Source organism: Heteronotia binoei, chromosome 4, assembly GCF_032191835.1.
Source record: "Heteronotia binoei isolate CCM8104 ecotype False Entrance Well chromosome 4, APGP_CSIRO_Hbin_v1, whole genome shotgun sequence".
In the NCBI taxonomy this organism is placed as follows: Eukaryota; Metazoa; Chordata; class Lepidosauria; order Squamata; family Gekkonidae; genus Heteronotia; species Heteronotia binoei.
This window is the reverse complement of record NC_083226.1, coordinates 47,208,760-47,232,847: the sequence shown is the minus strand read 5'-3', so window position 1 is coordinate 47,232,847 and position 24,088 is coordinate 47,208,760. Positions and strand designations below refer to the sequence as shown.

The 24,088-nt window shown below is 43.2% G+C and overlaps 1 protein-coding gene across 17 annotated transcripts in view; it reads right to left on the bottom strand.

The window, feature by feature from the left end:
- The window catches only part of ELAVL2 (ELAV like RNA binding protein 2), a 191,872-nt gene that overhangs the window by 9,220 nt on the left and 158,564 nt on the right, over positions 1–24,088 (bottom strand). For all 17 annotated transcript variants that reach the window (XM_060237210.1, XM_060237214.1, XM_060237203.1 and 14 more), the window contains 3 exons: positions 18,322–18,475; positions 16,318–16,543; positions 611–649 (listed from right to left, as the gene is read on the bottom strand). In XM_060237210.1, the coding sequence (XP_060093193.1) occupies positions 611–649; positions 16,318–16,543; positions 18,322–18,475 (419 nt within the window). The remainder of the gene's footprint in view (positions 1–610; positions 650–16,317; positions 16,544–18,321; positions 18,476–24,088) is intronic.

Genomic DNA, 24,088 nt, shown 5'->3' with positions numbered 1-24,088 from the left:
AGATGGAGAATGAGAATTACTTGATCCATATTGTAAGAAAAAGTGAGTGTACACTGTAAATGGATTGCATGTGCATTTACTGTAACTTGTGAACAGGGCTACTGTCTTTCATTATAAGACTGTATAGATTTCACATGTCTAAGTGAATGTTCTAAAGTATTGCATGCAAGTGTTACCATTATCCTGACAGGTCCAATCTCTCTCACCACTTACTTCATACAGATATAATGTGCTACTGGAGTTCCAAGGGGCTTGCTATGTTTCTTCAAACACATTAAAATAAAGTTGAACACACTACTTAAGTTGTGCAAAAAGGTTCCTTGGTCTTTCCAAATGCTCGGTTGACACAGAAGGAAAGAGAACATTAAATTTTTAACATAAAGAGTGGCCAGCAAACAAACAGTGTTAAAAAATAAAGCTAAAAACCAATGGCAAGAAAAGGGGGTGGCTAGTGTTCAATGAAATAAAATGGCTTTGTTTAATGTCCAAGCATGGAAGCAGAATTCAATGTAAACACAAAATATTCTTTAAAAAATTACAATAGACTTTTTAAACTCAAGCACTAATTAGGAATATTAGATGTTATGGACCTAACACAAGTCTTCATTACCTCTTTACTCCATAAGCCATATTGAGCAGATTGTCCAACCTGCAAAACACATTTAGAAAACAGTTCAGTCTTCAGATTTATCCTCACATGTAATATTGCTAATACATCTCAAATAAGTTTCACAAAACAAGTTCCCAAGGCTATAGCTGTACATGCATACATTACCTGCATTTTCCATCTTCAGCTGGTAGAACTGGCCTACTTCCAAGTAGCCAGTCACAAGTACCCTTCAACACTAGCTATTTATGTATAAGAGCTTCATCTTGGAAAGACATAACAACAGGCTTTCAAAACAATCAGGCATTATACAAATTATAAAACGCCCAATATTAAAATAATTCATAGAACTAATTTCACACAGGATTCTTTGCTGGTAGGCTAAGTTGTTAGTGTCAAAATGTATTCTCCTTTAAGGAACTGTTTAACAGATGCACTATACATTTTTTTTAATGTAGCCATTCCACAATTATAAATAGGTATTTTTCCCTCGTAAATCCAATGCGGTGAACTCAATTTGCCAATATTTCTGCTGATTAGATATTTTTCTTGATATCACTTACTTGTTTCAGAACCAAGTCCTCTTGGAAATTTAAAACGATTCCACTAACTCTTAATTTACTACCATCAGTACTCTAGAGGCTTAAGAAAACATTTTACCACATAAACCTTTAAAATAGGAATGCCAATTTGGCAGGTTATATTTTTAACTTACTGTAAAACATGAACCTATGCAAAGCAAGTAATGTTCATGCAGGATTGGTGTACAGATTAATATTGGCTCTTCCTTATCCACCACTAAGATACCAAACTCTGGACAAATGCATTCATGTTTTCTCATCAGAGTAAAGTGTGTGTGGTGAATGTGTATAAAGTGGGTAAGTAACAGTTCTGTATAAAAAGAGTGTTCAAGGTTAACAAATGCTAACATTATAATAAAACGTGAGGTAATTTTACCTCTCAAAGCGAAATAAAGCTACAGTGCATGGGTAGCCTTACAAATACTGGAGATGATGCCTATTATCAAGGGAGTGGCCTTTTCTGAGGTTTCCTGTGAATCTCATATTTATATAAGCCAAAAGGTTCAAATCACTTTTGAGTGGGCACTTTACTGTATGACTTAACCACTTTCAATTATCTATGAGGTGAGGGGGCTGACACAGTGAACTTTAATTGGCTGAAGGGTTTGTCAGGGGAAAAACCTCTCAGCCTGGTTAGAGAGCATCCATCATGAGGTTGGAAGAAAGAAGACTCTACAACTGCTGGCAGAAGCAACAAAATGAGCTGAAGGGACAGCTAAAGATCGGTCTGATCTGGCTAATGAAGCAAGGAAGACTGTTGACTGGAGAAAGAAGAGCCCCACAGGGTCTAGTTGAAGACAAGGTGGAATCTTCGTGGTGATATGGCATCTTGATGTCCTCATACCAGCATCTTCAGTGCGCGATCATGACCAAGAAGAAATCACTATCTTCGTACGAGTGCCAGAATCTTCAAGAAACAGGTAAAGTGAAAGAACAGCCTCACCAGAAGAAAGATTTCAGAACAAAACAAGTAGAATTCTGTTCCCCTTCAGGGAACATTAGAGAAAGGGGGTAACTAGTATAGAGAGTGGCAACTCCCTTAACACTAAAGGAAACAGTGAAGTAGCAAATCTTCAGTTAAATATGACCACAACCCACACAGTAAATTGGGGAAAACGTTATAGAAAGACAGCTCTCCCATAATTTTCCATTAGCTGTTATGCATCACCCAATGCACAATATAATTGAAGAAAGGAGAAAAACAGGTTTCCTACCTGTAACTGATGATCTTCGAGTGGTCATCTGTGCAGTCACACTGATGGGATATAGGCGCCCGCGCCGATCTCGATCGGTATTCTTGAAAGCTGCGGATTTCCGCGCCCCAGGTCCAGTGCGCATGCGCCGAAGCCCCACCGTGCATGCTTACAGGGACCGAAGTGGACATCCCGCCAGTTCCTTCTGACCGCTGCGTAAGCCCTCAGAGATGGACCGGCAGCGGAGGGGAAGGAGGGCGGGTAGTGTGACTGCACAGATGACCACTCGAAGATCATCAGTTACAGGTAGGAAACCTGTTTATCTTCTTCGTGGTCTCTGTGCATCACACTGATGGGAGATTAGCAAGCCAGAGTCCTACCTGGAGGAGGGTGCAACGGTCCATCAGCGAGAAACTTCTTGAAGCACTGCACGGCCCACTGATGAACGTCTACGCCAGTTCAGGTCCAATGCATAATGTCTCACGAATGTATGCGAGGAGGACCACGTGGCCGCGTCACAAATGTCTCTTAGGGGTGTTCCCCTCATAAAGGCTGCCGAAGTTGCTAGGGCTCTAGTAGAATGAGCTCTAATTTGTCTCGGCAGGGGTCTCTTATTCAACAGGCAGCATAACTTTATGGTCTCAGTTATCCATTTAGAGATTCGCTGTGAAGAAACTCTAACACCCTGTGATGTTGTGGAATACGAGACAAAAAGTCTAGGGTGTTTACGTCCCGGTCTTACCCTGTGTAGGTAGAATGAGAGTGCCCTCTTAACGTCTAAGGTACGAAGTCTTCGCTCTAAGTCTGTATTTGGGTTTGGAAAGTAAATAGGTAGACATATTTCCGCATTCAGGTGGAAAGAGGATGTTATCTTCGGGAGAAAGGTTACATCGGGGCGCAGTCTCACTCCCTCAGCGCTGAACCTCAAATATGGCTCGTCGCAGCGCAACACTGCCAGCTCACCCACCCTGCGAGCTGAAGTAACGGCCACTAGGAAGGCTGTTTTCCAAGATAGCAATTGCAGGGAACAAGTAGCCATAGGCTCGAAGGGTTTCCCTGTCAGCGCCTGCAGCACTGCTGGGAGGTCCCAGGCGGGGGCTGGGTCTCTTACCGCAGGGTATAACCTCGACAACCCCTTGAGGAACCTTTTGGTATCAGGGTACGAGAACACCGAGTGGCCTTCAAGTTGGTCATGATTAGCTGATATGGCTGCTAGGTATACTCTCACAGACGACACAGCTACTCCTTTATCTAGAAGTGAGAGTAGAAAGTCCAGTATAAGTGGAAGGCCTGCCTTTCTTGGTTCCCTAGCAGTTTTGGTTACAAATTGGACAAATTTTTCCCATTTATACTCATAGGATTTTCTAGTGGACGATTTTCTACTGTTTAGCATGACTTGCAGAGCTCTATCCGACAACCTCGTCACTCCAGCTTCCACGCTGTGAGTTTCAAGTGAGGCACATCGTGGTGCACCACTCGCCCTCCGTGGGACAGTAGAAGATCCGAGTTCATCGGAAATTGATGGAACGTTCCGTGAGACAGCCGCAGTACAGGGGAGAACCATTGCTGCCTGGGCCACCACGGTGTGATGAGAATCCCCTTGGGGCGTTCGCGGTATATCTTGTGGACTACCCGCGTGATTAGCGGGATCGGTGGGAAGAGGTACACATGTAAATGAGTCCATGAGATCAGTAGCCCATCTCCCAACGAAAGAGGGTCTGCGCCGCCCCTGCAGCAAAATCTGTTGCATTTTGAGGTGCTGCGTGTGGCAAAGACATCCACGTCCGGGGTGCCCCACTTCTGGAACACCGGTCGAAGAAACTCCCAGTTGAGCTCCCACTCGTGGAATGAGGCTCCTCCCCGACTGAGGTAGTCCGCACAAGCATTCAGATTGCCTGGCAGATGCGAGGCTACTAGAGTTGTGTTTGATTCTCTGCAAATTTCCCAGATTCTTAGCGCTAGAAGGCATAACTTCCTCGAGACTGTGCCGCCCTGTCTGTTCACGTAGGATAGAGCTGTGGTGGTGTCTGTCAAAATCGCTACCGTTCTCTCCCCGTTCTCTCCCCAATCAGGTGTTTGAATGAGAGAACGGCATGATGTATGGCCAGCAACTCTAGGAAATTGATGTGATAGCGCAGAAGATCCTGTGGCCATCTGCCCCCCCACACACATGTTGTTTGCGTGCGCTCCCCAGCCCCATAAGGATGCATCTGTCGTTATGGTCAAGGTAGGAGTTTGTCTGTGGAATGGGGCCCCTTGGAGGAGGTTCTTTTTCTCCTGCCACCAGGATAGGGTCCAGAGCACCGACGTTGGGACAGTCAGCTGGCGCGAGGGAAGGTCCGTTTGACAATTGAATACGCGTAGGAACCACAACTGTAGCATTCTCATGTGGAACCTGGCGAATTCCAGCACTGCTGTTGTCGCTGCCATCAAGCCCAGGAGGCGTTGGGCCTGGAACGCCGTAACTGTAGGGTTTGTCAGAAACATTTGTGTCAGTGATATGATGTCTTCCGCCCTTTTTATCGGGAGGAATGCTTTGCAGGCCTGCGAGTCCAATATGGCTCCTATGAATTGTACCCTTTGAGAGGGTTGCAGTGCCGATTTCTTTAAGTTGACCTGCAGGCCTAAGTCTCGTAGAAGGGCTAGGGTGATTTCTATATGCTGAAGTAGCAGAGGTTTGGAACTCGCCACTAGCAGCGAATCGTCTATATAGGGAAAGATAATGATCCCTTGTAGGCGCAGATGAGCTGCCACCACCACCATAGTCTTTGTAAAAACTCTCGGTGCCATGGAGAGACCAAAGGGTAAGGCCTTGTATTGGTAATGGGTGTTTCCAATAGAGAACCTGAGGAACTTCCTGTCTTCTTGACGTATGGTTACATGGAAGTAGGCATCCTGCAGGTCCAGGGTTGCCATCCAATCTCCCTGGTTCAGTAGGGGTAATATGTTTTGCAGGGAGATCATTCTGAACTTTTGTTTCGGTATGAAATGATTCAGGTCTCGGAGATCCATAATGGGTCGAAGGCCCCCATCTTTCTTGGGAATGGTGAAATATCGGGAGTAGAAACCATGCCCAGTCTGGCTGATTGGCACTTGTTCGATTGCATCTTTCTTGAGGAGGGATTGGACCTCTGCCTGCAGAGTGACGGATGCCCTGGTGTGAACGACAGTAGGGACTGTCGGGTTTTCTCTGAATTCTATTTGATAACCCGTCCGGATTATCGATAAGACCCATTTGTCCATAGTGATTGTGGACCATGCCTGGGAATATGGGAAAAGTCTGGTATGGTCCGGGTCCAAAGGGGAGGGGAGGAAACAGGGGGAAGGGCAGTCAAAGAGTACTTCGACTTGGGATTGTAAGGAGGTTTGGAATAGGTTGTGGAACCTTTAGGTCTCCATTGTTGTTCGGTGGGCTGTTTGGGGAACGATTTCTTGTTCCATGGCTTGTTCCAGGTACGTTTTCCTTGGGATCTAGACGAGATGGGAACTCCCAGATTGCGAGATGTTCTGATGCTTTTATCCATCTCTTGCAGCACAGAATCTGTGTTGGAGCTGAACAATCCACTTCCATCAAAGGGGAGGTCTTCGACATAGGATTGAGTATCTGGCTGCAATGCTGTCGATCTTAGCCAAGAGTGACGCCTTAAGGTAATTGCCGAGGTGAGTGTCTTTGCGGAAATGTCACCTGCGTGCTTGGCGGTATTAATCTGCTGTTTAGCAAGCGCTATACCTTCCCTTTGAATCCTTTTTAGTGCCTGGCTGGCTTGTTCTGACAGGTCTGGTAGAGTCGATAACTGATCCCATAGGGCGTATTGATAACGGCCCATACATGCTCCATAATTCGCCACCTTCACTCCTATCGAACCAGCCGTGTAGAATCTCCTGCCTAAATTGTCCAACTTCTTCCCCTCTTTGTCTGGTGGAGAGGCGTGTGTCTTTCTAGCCTTTGAAGACGAGGCTACAACTACCGAGTTTGGTCTTGGGTGATTAAATAAGAACTCCGCTGTGGACTCCTGGACTCGATACATGTGATCCAGCCTTCGGGAGCTTATCGGTGTTGAAGCTGGTTTGTCCCAAGAAGATTTTGTGGTATGGAGCATGACTGTTGTGAGAGGTAAGGCGACGGCCGTCGAGGTGTCAAGTTGGACAACGTCAAATACGTTGTCGGTAACTACCGGCTTTGGTTGGACTGTCGGGAGTGATAGGGTTTGTGCCATACGTTTTATTAGATCCCCATAGGATTTTAAATCCTCAGAGGGGGATATGGGCAGTTCTTCGCCCACTTTATTCGATGGTGCTGGCTCATCCGGGGAGGAGATGTTCTGCTTTTCCCGGGTGGAGCCCTCCTCCGATCCGTGTGAGCCTTCTCCTGATTCTGAGTGTTCAGAGGAATGTTTAGGGGTCTCTGGAGCTCTTGGTGACTCCGATGTCCTCCGACGCTCCAGGCTCCGGGAGCGTGGGGGGGTCTTTTGTCTCCTTGGAGGTGTTATACTCTGTGGTTTCGATACCGACGCTGACGGCGTGTGTCGGGGTCGATACGAAGTCCGGGATCTAACCGAGGCTTCGGACTGCTGGTCCCAATCTAAGTGTTTAGCAGGAAACCATGGAAACATGGAAGGCATAGGGCAAGACCCATACAAGTATTGCCACTGTCTCTGGTCCCAGGACATTGGTGGCGGTGGTCTCCGAAGCGGGGAGCGATCTCTATTGAGGGATCTCTCTTCCGAATCTCGGGACCGATGACGACGCCGAGTGCTATGCTGGTCTCTACGAGGGCTGTCTGAATGGTCACGCCCGAGGCTTCCACGACTAGGTGTGGTGGATCGATCCCTTTCCGGGTTTCGGACCCGACGGTGATCGGGGCTGACCGAGGGATCTCGGGGTGGTGTTCGGGATCGGACGGTGTCTTCCACGGTATGTATTTCTGGTGGACTGCCCTCCGTCCCCGACCGTTGCGTCAGATCTAGGTCGCGATCTCAGTCTGAAGAAATGGCGATCTGCGTTGACATCGATGCCAGTACCGGGGGGCTTAATCGGCGGCGTGGTGAAGCGAAGAGCTTCAGAGGTGGTACTCTCGTCGCCGATCCCGGTGGTGATGTCGGGAGCGAAGTTGCGGACGATCGATGTTTGTCCGACTTTTTCTTCTTCTTCGCTTCCGGCTGAAGTCCCTTCTCCTCCCTTGGCTGTTTTGCAGGAGTGGAGGAGTCGGACTTAGATGCCGAGCCCGATTTAGTGGGGCGATTGGCGTCGGAGGGGGTTTTGTCAATATCGCCCGACTCCGACAGCTTGTGCGTTGCCGCCGACATTTTCTTGGGCGATAGCGCTTTCTCCATCAGCGCCGCTGCTAAACGACCCGCGCGATTCTTCTTCATCTGGCGGGAAAATTTAGCACAGTGCGCACACGCGTCAGGGATGTGTGTCTCTCCTAAGCAAAAAAGGCAAAGAGCATGCCCGTCTGGAGGGGCAATTTTGCTACCGCAATTCTTGCACCTTTTGAAAAAGCCCCACCGCTTTTCCATGCGGTTGGGGGGGAGGGGGGGTTGGCGGGAAAACGGGGGGATGAGGGAAAAAAGTCCGAAAAATTTCTCACCGCTTCCCCGCTCCTAAGTCTTTAAAAAGACTGTTGTGTCAGTATAAAGTCTACTAAGTTCGAGTAGTAGCGATTGCAACTTCCAAGAAAAAAAAGGGTTTTACCGACCGTGACGAGAGATCGACTGATCCAAGCGGCGGTCAGAAGAGAACTGGCGAAAGAATATGCAGAAAAATAGACAACAAGAACTACAAAGACTAACGGGTTGTGAAGTTACCTCTAAGGTAAAATACCTAGGGGTAGAGATAACAATGAAAAATATTGATTTGTTTAAGAACAATTATGAAAAGCTATGGCGTAAAATAGAAGAAGATATGCTAAAGTGGAACAAGCTCAATTTGTCACTGTTGGGTAGAATAGCTGCAGTAAAAATGAATATTTTACCAAGGATTATGTATCTGTTTCAAACCATCCCCATTGTGAAAGATGCTAAGCAATTTGATAAATGGCGAAGAAAAATTTCGGAATTCGTGTGGGCCGGGAGGAAACCTAGAATTAAAATGAAAGTCCTGATAGATGCGAAAGAGAGAGGTGGATTCCAATTACCAGATTTGAAACTGTATCATGAAGCAATTTGTTTAGTATGGTTAAAAGAATGGATAACGTTATTAAATAAAAAACTTCTAATGTTAGAAGGCCATGGAAAAAAATTCGGCTGGCATGCATATTTGTACTATGAAAAAAAGAAGATGGACGGTCTTTTCTCTCACCATTATATAAGGAGTAGCTTATTAAATGTGTGGATAAAGTACAAGAAATATGGTGATGAGAGGAGACCTTTATGGATAGTGCCGGCTGAAGTGATAAAGTTAACGGCCAAAACAGTCAAGGAAAAACAACTATCATACAACCAGTTACTAAAAATACAAAGCGGGAAAATAGAATTGAAAACTGCAGAAGAACTAAACTATAAATATGATTGGTTTCAAATGCAACAAATAAAAAGTTTGATGGAGAATGATATCAAAGCTGAAGGAATAAGGAAAGAACAAACAGAAATGGAAAGAGTTCTGCTTGGAGATAATGAGAAATTAATTTCAAAAGTGTACAAATTACTTTTACAATGGGCTACAGAAGATGAAGTAGTGAAATCTCAAATGATAAAATGGGCAATTAATGTAAATAAAGAAATAAAGATGGAATCTTGGGAATATCTGTGGAAAAATTCCATGAAACTCGCAACATGTCATAGTATTAAAGAGAACTGTTTTAAGATGATGTATAGATGGTATATGACTCCAAAAAAATTAGCAAAGATGAACAATAAGATGCCAGATAGGTGCTGGAAATGTAAAAAGCATGAAGGTTCTTTCTACCATATGTGGTGGACTTGTGAAAGAGCTAAAATGTTTTGGCAAATGATTCAACAAGAGATATCTAAGATCCTGGGATATGAATTCAATAAAGAGGCAGAGACTTTTCTGCTGGGATTACAAATGGAAAAATTTCCAAAAGAAGATAGAACATTAATATGGTACTTGCTCTCAGCTGCTAGGACATTGTATGCGCAGTTGTGGAAGCAAGAAAAAATACCAGAAAAATGGGACTGGATTATGAAAGTTATGTCATGGAGTGAAATGGACAAATTAACAAGAAAATTAAGAGACTGTGATTTAGAACTTTTTAACCAAGAGTGGAAGAAATTCAGAAGATATATAGAGAAAGAGTGGAAAATAAAAGGACATTGGACAATTTTTGAGGATTAAGATTTTTAAGATAACAATATAACTCTTGAAGGGGGTTCTTCTTCCCTATGTTTCTTTTTTGTTTCGTTTTTTTTCTTGATAGTTAAGGGTACCTTTAATATCTGTTTTTTTTAAAGAAAATAACACTGGCGGGGGTCAAGTAATTGGGGGAGGGGTGGGAGAAAGTAAGATGTGGGGTAGAATGATGGTTTTTTTCTTAATATATATTAAGCTTTTTATAAGTTGTAGTTATAGTTCTACTACCATATGTTACTAATAAAATTGTTTATTCAGAAGAGAACTGGCGGGATGTCCGCTCCGGTCCCTGTGAGCATGCGTGGTGGGGCTTTGGAGCATGCTCACTGGACCTGGGGCGCGGAAATCCGCAGCTTTCAAGAATACCGATCGAGATCGGCGCGGGCGCCTATATCCCATCAGTGTGATGCACAGAGACCACGAAGAAGATGACATGTTATGCACATCAGTCAATGGAATGCATTAACTGCAAAAAAAAGTGTCTAGTGAAAAGTTAGGGTTATAAAAAATTTCCATTGAATGGATGCATTAGTATCAGTACCTAAGACCAAATCTCTGCGGCTTCAGTAATAATTTTTAAGGATTGTGAAAGTAGTTCAAGAGAGGCATCTTCCCACTGTCTCCTCTGGCCATGGAAGTTTTTAAACATACAAAACCGAGAAGCAAAGTTGAGATTATATACATCACAAGCAGCGATCATTTCTAAAACCATCTGAAATGCTGAAAAACATTTTGTGCATCTCCTCGCAGGCGTGATCTATGAGCCTCTGGCCATTACTTTTAAGAATTCTTGGAGAACAGGTGAGGTGCAAGAAGACTAGAGGTGAGCAAATATTGCCCCCATCTTCAAGAAGGGAGGAAAGGAGCATCTAGGTAACTACTGACCTGTCAGCTTGATGTCTATACCTGGAGAAGCTTTAGCACAAATCATCAGTCATTCCTTGAGCATTTAGAAAAGATGACTGGGATTACAAAGAGCAAGCATGGATTTCTCAAGACCAAGTCATGTCAGACTAACCTTATCTCTCTCACTTTTTGAGAAAATTACAAACTTGCTGGATCAAGGGAATGCTATAGACATAGTTTATCTTGATTTCAGTAAGGCTTTTGATAAGATTCCACATAATATTCTTGTTGACAAATTGGTAAAATGTGTTTTGGATCCTTTTATTGTTAGGTGGATCTGTAACTGGTTGACAAATTGCACCCAAAGAGTGCTTGTTAATGGTTTCTCATCCTCTTAGAGAGGACTGACAAATGGAGTGCCTCAAGGATCTGTCCTGGGGTGCGGTGGGGGGCTGTTTTGTTTATTAGTCTTATAAATTATTTAGATGAAGGAATAGAAGGAATGCATATTAAATTTGCAGATGATGCTAAATTGGGAGGAGTAGTAAATATGGTAGAAGAGAGTTAGGATATAGGGGGATCTTGACAAGGCTGGAAAACTGAGTTAAAACAAATAAAATGAATTTTAACAGGGGGAATATAAAATTCTGTATTTAGGTAGGAAAGATCAAATGCATAATAATAGTATGGGGAAGACTTGTATTGGCAGTAGTGTGTGCAAAAAGGATCTGGGGGTTTTAGTGGACCATACACTGAAGATGAGTCAGCAGTCTGATGTAGCTAAAAAGGCAAATGCAATTTTGGACTGTATCGACAAGAAGTATAGTGTCCAGATAACGCAAAGTGATGGTATTGCTTTACTCTGCTCTGACTAGATCTCACCTAGAGTATTGTGTTCAGTTTTGGGAACCACAATTTAAGAAGGATATAGATGAGCTGGAATGTGTCCACAGGAGTCACTGAGGGTGGGGGGATATTTGTGAAGTTCCTGAATTGTGCAAGGGGTTGAACTAGATGTCCCTAGAGGTCCCTTCCACCTCTATGATTCTATGTTATAGAAGAAGTGTAAAATGTAAAGAATGACAACTCAAGAACAATTTTAATGCTTCACTTTGAGACATAAATGTGGATTATGTTTCTATTTAGTGATGGGATATGCAACAAAGCAGCACTGGCAATTCCTGACATTTACAAAAACTTGAATGCCAAGATAACACCAAATTTTGGCCTGAATCCATCAAAGACCTTCTGTGAAGCCAGGGAAAGCAGAGTTTTGGGGGGGGGGGGGGGGTTTGGCTGATTCCCCGTTAATTTCCTCCATACTTTTTCAGAGGGTCTTCTGTTCCCCAGGAACAGTAACTCAGGAGGCATTTTGGGCTTCAGCAGAAAGGGAAGCCATGAAGTTGTGCTCCATGATACGAGTACCTTTGGTCCATGGAAATTTCTGGCAGATCCAAGCCATTCACTGTATCACACATGCAAACTTATTTGGAGAGAATATTCACACAGCTGAGTGCTGAAAACTCATTTTAACTTTTCTTAACCGTTAAGTGAGCCACAAATCCTTTTAATGACCACTATGCTTTGTAATAAGTTGGCATTAGCTATTTCACCTCTATTGCCACTACAATTAATTTCAACTGCCTGTTTTTCTATGCAAAGTTCAAAATGCAGAGTTAAGAAAAATATTGCATAAATTCAGCAAGCAAGAAAGGTATTGAAGAGACTACATTTGAAACAGGATAAAGGATCTAGGGATCTTAGTGGATCATACGCTGAACATGAGTCAACAGTGTGATGCGGTGGCTAAAAAGGTAAATGCAATTTTGGGCTGTATCAACAGAAGTATAGTGTCCAGATCACATGATGTGATGTATCACTTTACTCTGCTCTAGTAAGACCTCACCTGGTGTATTGTGTTCAGTTTTGGGCACCACATTTTAAGATGAATATAGACAAGCTGGAACGGGTCCAGAGGAGGGCGACGAAGATGGTGAGGGGTCTGGAGACCCAGTCCTATGAGGAAAGGTTGAAGGAGCTGGGGATGTTTAGCCTGGAGAGGAGGTGGCTGAGAGGTGATATGATCACCATCTTCAAGTACTTGAGGGGCTGTCATATAGACGCAGGGGTGGCCAACGGTAGCTCTCCAGATATTTTTTTGCCTACAACTCCCATCAGCCCCAGCCAGCATGGCCACTGGCTGGGGATGATGAGAGTTGTAGGCAAAAAACATCTGGAGAGCTACCCCTGATAGAGGATGGTGTGGAATTGTTTTCTGTGACCCCGGAAGGTAGGACCAGAACCAGCAGGTTGAAATTTAATCAAAAGAATTTCTGGCTCAACATTAGGAAGAACTTCCTAACCATTAGAGCAATTCTTCATTTGAATAGGCTTCCTCGGGAGGTGGTGGGCTCTCCCTCCTTGGAGGTTTTTTAACAGAGGATAGATGGTAATCTGACAGCGATGAAGATCCTGTGAATTTGGGGTAGGTATTTGGACTAGATGACCCTGGAGGTCCCTTCCTACTCTATGATTCTATGAAACAACATCAGCCATCTATTTTTACATACTGCAGCAGAACATAGACGCATTACCTTGAACAATCTATATTATTTTTGGAATTATTTTCATGAATAAAGCAGTTTAAGTAGGAGTGGCAAAGTTGTAGGAATATGTCTGGTTAAAGTTTCAGCAAAGTAGCAACAGAGTGAATGCAGATCAACACTGGATTTTCTTCTCTTTTTTTTCCAAATAAAAGTCAGGTAAGCACTTCAGAGAATTATCCCCTTCTGAAAATTTTCAGCAAGCTACAAAACTGAAGTGCTGTTAACGTGTGTTATTTAAGGCTGCATGTGTATATTTATTATTTATAAAATGTGTATGCTTCTTTCCTACCAAATGAGGGCCATAAAGTATGCTACACAGAAGGTAATGTCTAGAACAGGGATGTCAGGCTGGTATTGAAGACCTGTTTTGAGTAGTATGAATGAATACTTGCTGTGGATTGCTGGTCTTGACAATTCAACAGACTGATATACTTGGAGGTATGTAAGTAAAAACTTTAACTCTGATTGTGTGTGTAAAACAGATTCTTCTATTTGAAATGGCCCATACAATTCATATTCAGAGTCCCTAATACTAATAAACCCTCTGGGTCCTAACCCACAAAACACAAAATACTAACACAAAAAATAATGTTCAGGTCAAACACTGATTAGACTGGAACCTGAGCAATGTATTTAACAGAACCAAGTAAGACAGATATACAGGAAGTCGAGCATTCTAACCACTGGCCTCTGTACTGTAGGAATATCACTGAATACACTAAAACACAGTTGAGTTCAGGCCCACACTTAGAAACCAGCAGTCCAATAAAAGTTACTTTCATAATCTTAGCCTTACTTTAGAAGAAACAGTAAGGCACTTGAAATATATTTCCAGAGTCAAAAGCCTGTAAAGATTCCTGAAAAATAAACAGCTAACATGGACCTCAGGTCATGATTCTGGCACCCTCCTGAGCAAAGGAGACAACAGAATTTCTCTGTTTTGATATGGCCTCCTTCCAGGCGTGTGTATATCATTTAGTATGACCGCCTGTAAAGTGAGCACATTTGTATGTTATCAGAAATGCAAACTACTTGTTAGTGGTGCGATTGATGCATTCTGAAGCCATATTTTCAAAGAATCCTGCATACACCAGTGTGTGACCATTTACCTAACAATGCTGAAGATTTATTTAGAAACAATAGTGACTAATATTAGGTGGTTTATGAGAGCTATTATGCCCCATGGTTTCTATACTGGAAATGGGGCAACAATCCTACAAGGTAATGCTGAATGGAGGCAGTCCCCTGTGAGCAATTCAGTGCTACTTGACAAGAATATAAATCACAATAATAAGTCAGGATGGAAATATTGAAGATTTTAAAATCTTTGGAGAGAAGTAAGCCCTACTGAAAAAGCAGATTGTTTCTAGAAAAGCAGACTGGGCTGTAGTTTCTTCAAAAGGGATTGGAACCAACTACACAGATGTCTCAAGATTTCATTAAAGAACTACCGGGGTGGTGGTGGGGAACAGGACAGAACTGATGCTCTAGGAGTGAAGTCAACATTCAAGTTAAAAGCAAAAGAGAGATATGTTAATCCAAGGAAGCCTTTTGGGGTGTTTTTTTTAGGTGAATGGACATGTTAGTCTGAAGCAGCAGAATGAAGCCCAGTGGCACCTTTAAGACCAAAAAAATTTATTCAAGGTATGAGCTTTTGTGTGCACAAAGTTTTTTACATTCAGCATCGTATCCGAAGAGCATGAATGTATACAAAAGTTCATACCTTGAATAAAACTTCGTTGGTCTCAAACATCATTTTGATTTTTTTTTGTTATACTAGGTTTATGGCAGCAGTACTTTGAATTCATCCCAATGGATTTGCTACACAATGCAAACTTGCACACCACATTCTCCTTCAGAGTCAGCTGCCCTTATTCCCAGCCTGATGAATATTGCTTACAATCTGTAAGCTTGCAGATGATATAGGGGAGAATGGGACTAGAGTAACTTGAGTAAAGACTGCTCAGGATCTTCAAAGACCACATGATATTGTGTGCCCTGACCCTATCTGTCATTTCCACAAGAGTTTATTTACCTCTTTCATGTTAGTGCAGCAACCCCCCAAAGACACATGAGACACTGAACATTCTGGGATTCATCTTCTGAGTAGTGCTACCTCTGCTCTAGCACTGACTAGTGGAACAGGCAGTCTGCCTATGAAGACAGAGCAAGTCTACTTTTATTCAGTAATCAGTGGTTTGATAAAAGTAACTTTTAAAAAGAAAAAGACCAGGAATTCCATTGAACACTGAATAAAAACAACCGTCTCTTCCTACTCATGTAGGAAATTAAAGTGAATGCTTTCATAAATCGCTATCTGAAGCTGCTTTGTTTTGCTATCAGCTAACATCCTAAAGGAAGGCACATTAATTACAATTTAAATCCTGGTTTGAAAATTCTTAAGTTTTTCACCTGAGAATACCAATGTCTTTGAAAGGTGATCAGTCAAGTCCCTTCTACTCTGCATTAAAAAAAAAAATTCCAAAGCTGGACATACTAGAATCCTATGCAAACCAATCTGATGCATAGCAGAATCTGATGCTACATATATATATAAATAGCATCTCACTAAAGGCTCTAAACCAATTCAAAAAGCACCAATCAGATCATGAATGTAGATTAACGCAGCATTTGTTTCAATTCACACCATCTGTCCTTTTCAGCACAATAAAATATCAGAGAAACACATAAGGCTACCTGCACTGTATCACAGAAACACAGACCACAAACATTTCAGACTGCTTTCCCCCACCACATATGTTTTATGTTGCAAAAAAAAAAAGAAAATAACAGAGTGAGAAATATGACCCAGAATAATAACATGAAACCAATAAACTAATTTTTGGTTTTATTGGGATAACATGTGGTAAAGAAGTCCAAGTAATTAAACTGAGATACTATTTTTAGAACATTAAAAATAATTTCAAACATGCTGCAAATTGGAAAATAAGTTTCACATTGTTTAGGTGTTGCTAATTAGCTGCTTAAAACCTTTTGTCTGTTTACAGCTGCCAACAGATGGCAGTGCTTTTAAATAAGTACTGACTGTTATGCCTTTTAGACACTGAAACAGTTAGAAAACCAACAATCATATCAGGAAACAAAAGTCTCATCAGGTAAAGCACAAGCAGGCCCCAAGGAAATCCCAGAAACGTCAATATATCATCACCTACCTAAAACGTTGAGCCTGCTGAGCTAGAGGTCCCGGATACCTTCTGTTTGGAGACTGGTACAGCTGGGAAAGGATGGCCTGATTGGTTTTTTGGCTTGGATTGTTGGCAAACTTTACAGTGATCGGCTCTGTGGCACCTGGAGGTTTCTGCCCATTCAAGCCTTTGATGGCTTCTTCTGCCTCAATTCGCTTGTCGAATCGTATGAAGCCCACGCCCCTTGAAACTCCTACACGTAAATACAAAGCACAGGGTTCCATCACTCACTTTTAAAACTTATACCAGGCCCAAACAATTAATCCAGCTTTCAAGGTTGGCACACCAGCACTACACATGCAATGGCTGAGGGCCCAGCTCAGAAGAGGTACTAGCTATGTTACCCACCTGAGGCATTTAAACTGGGCTTTACTCAATTGTAATTAATAAAATCTGGATCTCTAACTGCAAAATAATTCTTATCTCCCAATGAACCATCAGAAATGTTTTGACATACCTCATTATATGCCATTTGCTATGGCTTTTGAAGGAGTCTGAATTGGCAGGCATCTTTTTAAAGAGGCGGGGGAGAGAGGTGGGATTTGTTATTTTATTTTTTGTTTTAAACTGAAAGTGTTTTAAACTAGTATTGTAAAAGTTGCCTTGAACAATAAGGAAAGTGGCCTTGAACCATGTTTTAATGTATAAAATATGTTTGAATATGCGCATGGTGGACAAAACCCATACACAAGTCTGCTGAAAATATGCTCACTTAAATCAGGCTCACTTGCTCCTAATGAATCCCTGCATTGTTTTTAAAAACCAGAGGGAAGGCTTAGGACCCAGGAGCAAAAGGCATTTAAGAAGAAACTTGTCTTCCATTCTGCAAGTGTTATTTTTGCATGTGTTCCCTTTGAAATTATTGCTTACTAACTCAGGGAAATTTTCAGTAATAGTATAAAGGTTTATCTGTAAAATAGGTAACAGAATCTTTCCAAAGATCTAAACAGGACTGCAGATATTTAATACAGGCAGTGTTAATAATATCGGTCAGCTTTCCAACACCAAAAAATACAAGTCTGATGTTCCTAGAATTAGCCGTTACTGGTAACTATATACAAATCCTAGTCACAAATGGGGTTCTTCCACAGAAGCCTGCTTCTCAATGCAGCTCATCGTTTCTTTATTGAGGCAAAAGCCAGTAAGTTTGCAGTGTCATTTCTGAAATATTGTCCACATATTAAAACAAATGCCATCAAAAGTGTGTGAAGCAGGATTGGGGTGGAGGGGAAATCAAGAGAGCATAACAGATAGTGGGAAGTCAGATTCCTAAATTTCTAGCGGCGGTGTAGTTTGCTTCAATCTTTAACAGATTTGTCTACTACATTCAGGTTGATTTTGTCAAAAGAATAGAAGGTATGAGCAATGTGCTCAATTTTATGATGCCTTTAGAAGTAAAATGAACTTAATAAAAATGAACTATTCAGCCTTAATGTACCAAATCAATATGCCTTTCTGATTTAAAAAAACCCTCCTAAGATTTGTTTTCCTCTGGATTTTATAGTTCATATTCTTCAGCAGTACAAAAATACAACTTTTAAAAAGCCTTAGTAACAATTACCAGCCTGGATTTTGTATAATCTTAGCCTGAGAGAACAGCTGAACATTTCCACATAAGATTATGCATTTTTATTGGGGGGGGAGGGGAGGAAGCTGTTTATTAGGAGCACAGGAACTATTTTCACTCCATAGCTTCGAAATGAAGATTATAGCAGCTGTAAATTTATTACAAGGCATGAAACAGGCTTCAAACCCGCACCTTGAAGGTGGAAATGACTCAGGCTGACTGACTACACTGCACAATCTATTTTCGTCCATGCATATTTATGAACAATTCCGGCAGAAAATTGTATTTTCTGGGCCACATATACCTTTGTTATGTTCTAGAGGCAAGACTGGGAAGGTGGAATATTTCACAACCTACCAGACTGAAAAAGTGAGAGAGACAGGGCAGAGCACCTGTCTACTTACCGGTGACTTGGTCAACGAGAATACGAGAAGTGATAATACGTCCATATTGAGAGAATAGCTGTTCTAGTTCTTTCTGGGTCATAGTTTTTGGGAGACCACTGACATACAGGTTAGCATCTCTAATGGAAGCTGAGCTTGGTCGCGCATAGGAAACCTGGAGAAGCAGACAGAAGAAAAACAAGGGGGCTTTTTTTTTTTATCAAAATGGATCACATAACAACAGGAAGCTTCCACAAGCTGTAGCTGGGCTTAGCAACCAACTTATTTTCTACTAGCCCCTTGAAGTACAACTCCCGTCACAGAGTTTCATGCAAAAAGTAAGTTAATTCCTAGCCTAATGAAACGTTATTAAAAGTAAAGCATTCTTTAGACAAAGATTAATCTAAATAAACACATGTTATGGTTTTTTACTTTTAAACTGAGGTTAAATTTGTAAATTATATTGGTTTGCTCAATTTTTTTAAACCTTTATCAAGTATAAAATTTAACTACTAAGAAGAAATTTAGGTCAAACCATTACTTCTTTACATTCAGGGTTTTGTTCATACCCAGATATACAGTATATGCTGTATACTATCTGAACTCAATGTAAGTACAATATAGTAGTAGTCAGAAGGGTCAGTACCGGGTTCAAATTCCCATTTCACAGAATTAGAGGACAACTAGGCAGCTTCCCCAAGAATAAAGATTTCTGTGGAATGTTTAATGACTAAGTGAGAATTCACAGAATATATATATATTTTAGATGGGTCAGGAGGAATTATAGCCTAGTGGTAGAACACATGATTGTAAACTGAAGGCTTCCAGGTTTAGTGGCTGTCACCTTTAGGTAGAAATACCTCTAGCAGCACAGAAAGGAAAAATATCTGGCTAAAAACCAGAAGCTCAGTGATGGTCAGTGTAGACAGTGCTGAGATGGCTGGGTCAATGGTTCGACTTAGCATAAGAGAAATTTTGCACTCAAGGCCTCAATTTGTGTACACTGACTTAAAAAATATACCTAACTAAACCCAGAGGGGCTTAATTCTGAATATACATGCATATGATCAGACTGAGTATCATTTAAAACTCTTGGCCAATGGATTAGATAAAACTTTGTACTAAAAATCAGCAACAGACATGTTTTCATTTAAAAAAATACTCTCTTCTTGCCTCCTAGAGAGAACAAAAAGAGGCATAAAATGGAATGTTTTTCATAGTCGTATTATACTTTCCCTCACCCTCTTTTTGACTGAGAAGGAAGGGAAGCAGAAAAGCCCCAAAGACAACTAAAGTTGCTTTGAGGTATAAAACAGCATGAGGTTGAAAATGAAAGAAAAATTGGCGGCAGGCCTAGACCTATGGCACCGTAAAAGGCGCAGTGTTGCAAACCCCTTGCCTTTAAGAGCAATCACCAAGAGAAAACCTTCCTCACCATTGGCAACCTGGTGAGTGCTTCTTCCAGAACAATGCTTAAGAAGAATGTGAAATTCAACTACATAAGGGTTCCCTTTCGTCAATTTAATTAATAGGCAACTTTATATAATGCTAAGATTTGACTGTCCCCTTTCTGAGCACATTGAGAAGCGTATGATTTTTGTGATTCTTGGTTTTCATCACAAGAAAGGATAATCTTCTAGGAGAAAACGCTGGGAGGGGGACATTCTTACTGTGAGCCATGAAGTCTGAAGTAACTATTTTCTTAAGATGATATCTTTACAGGAAATACATTTTGTGACAAGTTACCCGTTCAGGTACACAACTGGCCAGGTGGTAGGTCTGAGAAACTCTACTTCACAGCTTGCCAGTCCATGTGACTTTGCTTCCACACCCAGGACCATCAAAGCCAGCTGGCCCTGATCTATAAGCTAGTACAATACGTGTAGGATGTGTGCCCCCCCAAATTGATCACACATGCAACTGGTTGTATGCAGAAGCCCTCCTATTCTTGTCTCATGTTCGACTAATTGGTTTTTATAGTTTTGTAAAGTTTTTTTTAAAATAAACATTTAACCAATCGATGAGAAAGTCAGGTTGCTTACCTATAACTGTAGATCTTCAAGTGGTCATCTGTGCATTCACACTCATGGGATAGAGCGCCTGCGCCTATCCCCAAATCGGTACCTAAAAAGTCCGGGATTTTTTTGCGCTCGGCACCAACAGGCATGCGCAGGCGTCCCAGTGTGCATGCTCGCCGGCGCCAGCGCGATGATCCCGCCAGTTCCTTCCTGACCACTGGAAGCCCCTACTGGAGGGAGACCGTCAGCAGTGGGGAAGGAGGGCGGGTAGTGTGAATGCACAGATGACCACTCGAAGATCTACAGTTACAGGTAAGCAACCTGTCTATCTTCTTCGTGGTCTCTGTGCTTCACACTCATGGGAGATTAGCAAGCAAGATATACCTGGAGGCAGGAACATGGTCAACCAGAAGAAACAGCTTGCAGCACCGCAGCTCCCAGACGAGTCCTCTGTTGAGCATGCACGTCCAGCGTGTAGTGCTTCATAAAGGCAGCGGAGAGGAACAATTGGCAGCCTTTCAGGGAAATGCCTTTCAGGAACATCCATCAGGGAAATGCCTTTCAGGAACGCCACCAACGTCACCATGGCTCTTGTAGAATGTCCGCGAATAGGCCCAGGTAACGGCTTCTTAGCCAGCAAATAACACAGTTTAATAGTCTCAGTGAGCCATTTCGAAAGCTGCTGAGATGAGATCCTGGAACCTAACTTAGGAGCAGCATAAGAAACAAAAAGCTGCTGGTCGTTACGGAAACTCTTGGAGCGACCTAAATAAAACAATAAAGCAAGCTTCACATCTAGAGCTTGCAACCTACGTTCCTCATCCGAGGAAGGTGTAAGATGAAAAGTGGGCAACCAAACTTCTAAGTTGAGGTGGAACTGAGAAACCACCTTGGGGAGAAAAGAAATATCAGGAGCTAACGACACTCCAGCCTCCTGAAAAACTAGATATGGGTAGTCACAACGCATAGATGTGAGCTCCCCTGCACGGCGTGCTGATGGGATGCCTACCAAAAAAACAGTCTTCCAAGATAGAAGCTGTAATGAACATGTGGCCATTGGCTCAAAATGACGTCGAGTCAGCCTGTTCAACACTAAAGTCAAATCCCACAACTGTGGGGGTGATCTCGATGGAGGATGAAGCCTAAGCAAATCCTTCAAAAACCTCTTAGAATGAGGGTGTGCAAAAACAGAGTGCCCCTCAACTGGTTCATGGAACGCAGAAATTGCTGCCAAATAAACCTTGATGGAAGAAAAAACAAGGCCAGCATCCACCAGATATAACAAAAACTCAAATTACCGACAATCCCACCCTTTGGGGTGAAACCAAGGGGTTAACTAAGAACTGCAGAAACCTCCTCCACTTCCTATCATAGGAAGCGCGGGTAGAAAGTTTCCTGCTGTTCAAGAAAACATGTTGGACTCTGCTAGAGAACCCCAGGGTCGATGAACCATGCTGTCAGCTTCAGGTGGGGCACGTTGTGATGGAGTACATGAACGTCTTGAGCTGACAGAAGGTCCGGTTTCGCCGGAAACTGGTATAAGACCCCCCTCGCCAGTTGGAGCAGGATTGGGAACCAGTTCTGGCAAGGCCACCAGGGAGTCACCAGGATACAGCATGGTCTCTCTCTTGCGATCTTGTTGACCACCCTTGTCAGTAGTGGCAGAGGTGGGAATAGATAAAGGAACCGACCTTCCCACGGGAACAGCAGACCATCTCCCAAGGACTCTGGATCTGAGCCCCCTCTGCAGCAAAACAGGGGACATTTCTGGTTTTCAGCTGTGGCAAAGACATCCCCCTGAGGATACCCCCAGAACTGAAACACGGGTTGAAGGAAGCGCCACTGTAACTCCCACTCGTGCAGAGAAGCCGCACCCCTGCTGAAAGAGTCTGCTTGCAAGTTGAGGACCCATGGGAGATGCGCTGCCTTCACAAAGATGTCGTGGTCCAGGCACTCCGACCACAGATCCAGCACCAGCGCACAAAGCCGTCGAGAGACTGTCCCTCCCTGTCGGTTGATGTAACACAGGGCAGTGGTATTGTGTGTTAGAGCAACAATCTTCCCCGCCACCATGGGGCAGAAAGACTGAAGAGCAAAGTGAACTGCCAGCAGTTCCAAGTAATTTATGTGGCAGTGAGTTAATTTCAAAGGCCAAGGACCCCCCCCCACACAGATCGTTCATGTGGGCCCCCCAACCCTATAAAGACGCATCTGTTGTGATAGTCACAGTTGGTGCAGGTAGATGGAAGGGAGCTCCCTGACAAATGTTGTCCTTTGACTTCCACCATTGCAGTGTTTGAAGTGTCACAGGTGGAATTAAACCTTTTTCGAGGTGAGTCTCGTAATTGGCGAAACTGACGAAGGAACCAAAGCTGTAGGCCTCTCATCCTCAGCTTCGCAAAGAGCAGCATGCTTGTAATCACTGCCATCAGCCCCATTATCCGCTGCAGCTGCTGCGCCGTGCTCCACTTTCCACTCTGCAGAAGTTCAACAAGGTTTATAATGTCCATTGCTCTCTGCTGAGGTAGAAACGTGCGATGAAGGTTCGTATCCAGCAAAGCCCCTATGAACTGAACTGTCCTTGATGGAGTAAGGTGTGATTTCTCCAAATTGACCTGCAGGCCCAAGGTGTCAAGAAGACAAAGAGTGATGGCAATGTAAAATGACAAACTCCTCTTTCGACTCCGCCACAAGGAGCCAGTCATCGATGTATGGAAAGACGACTATCCCTTGAAGTCGGAGATGGGCAGCCACAACGCTCATCTTTGTGAACACCCGAGTTGTGGTGGACAGACCCAACGGAAGAGCCTTGAACTGCAAGTGCTGAGAGCCTACTGCAAACCGAAGGAAATGTCTGAACACAGGATGGATGCTGACATGGAAGTATGCATCCTTGAGGTCCAGCGTTGCCATCCAATCCCCTTGGTTGATGAGGGGCAGAATTGTTTGCAGAGTGGACATTCGGAACTTCTGGTACAAAATAAATTTGTTCAGATTCCGAAGATCCATGATTGGTCTTAGACCCCTGTTTTGCTTGGGAACCAGGAAGTAACGAGAGTAGAAGCCTCCCATCCTGGCCTCCATAGGGATCCTCTCTATGGCTTGTTTCTGTAAGAGGTGGGGAAGGGGGAGTGGCAAAATCTATTTTGTAGCCTTCCGCTACGATGGAAAGCACCCACCTGTCCGTAGTGATGGACTCCCAGGCCGACAGGAATGGGCGGAGGCGGATAGACAAAGTGGAAGAGGGGACGGTGACGCGTGCTGCAAGAAAGTCAAAGGCCCTGCTTTTGAGGGCGAGTGCCCTTGGACTTGCCGGTGGTCTGTGAAGCATAACGGTTTCAGGTTGAGCAGAGTGAGGTCTCCACTGCCGTTCTGGGGAGAACTTTTGGTATGGCTTCTTTGCCCAAGGCTTGTGCCACTGTTTCTGTCTCGCAGCCCTGGAAGATTCCTGGAAGTTTTTATACTTTTATCCATTTCCGGGAGCGCATTGTTGGTGGTAGAGCTGAACAGGCCTTTGCCCTCGAAGGGCAGATCTTCAACGAAGGCCCTGGTGTCCTGCTGGAGAGCTGTAGATCTGAGCCAGGAGTTGCAGCAGAGGCAGATGGCAGAAGTGACGGTCCTTGCTGAGACGTCGACCATGTGATTTGCTGCAGCCAGTTGTTGTTTGGCTACAGCAAAGCCTTCCTTCTGCAACTTCTTTGAATCCGACCTCTTCTCACTCAGGGAAGACAGGAGGGGGGTTAGTTGTTCCCACACTGATTATTGGTATC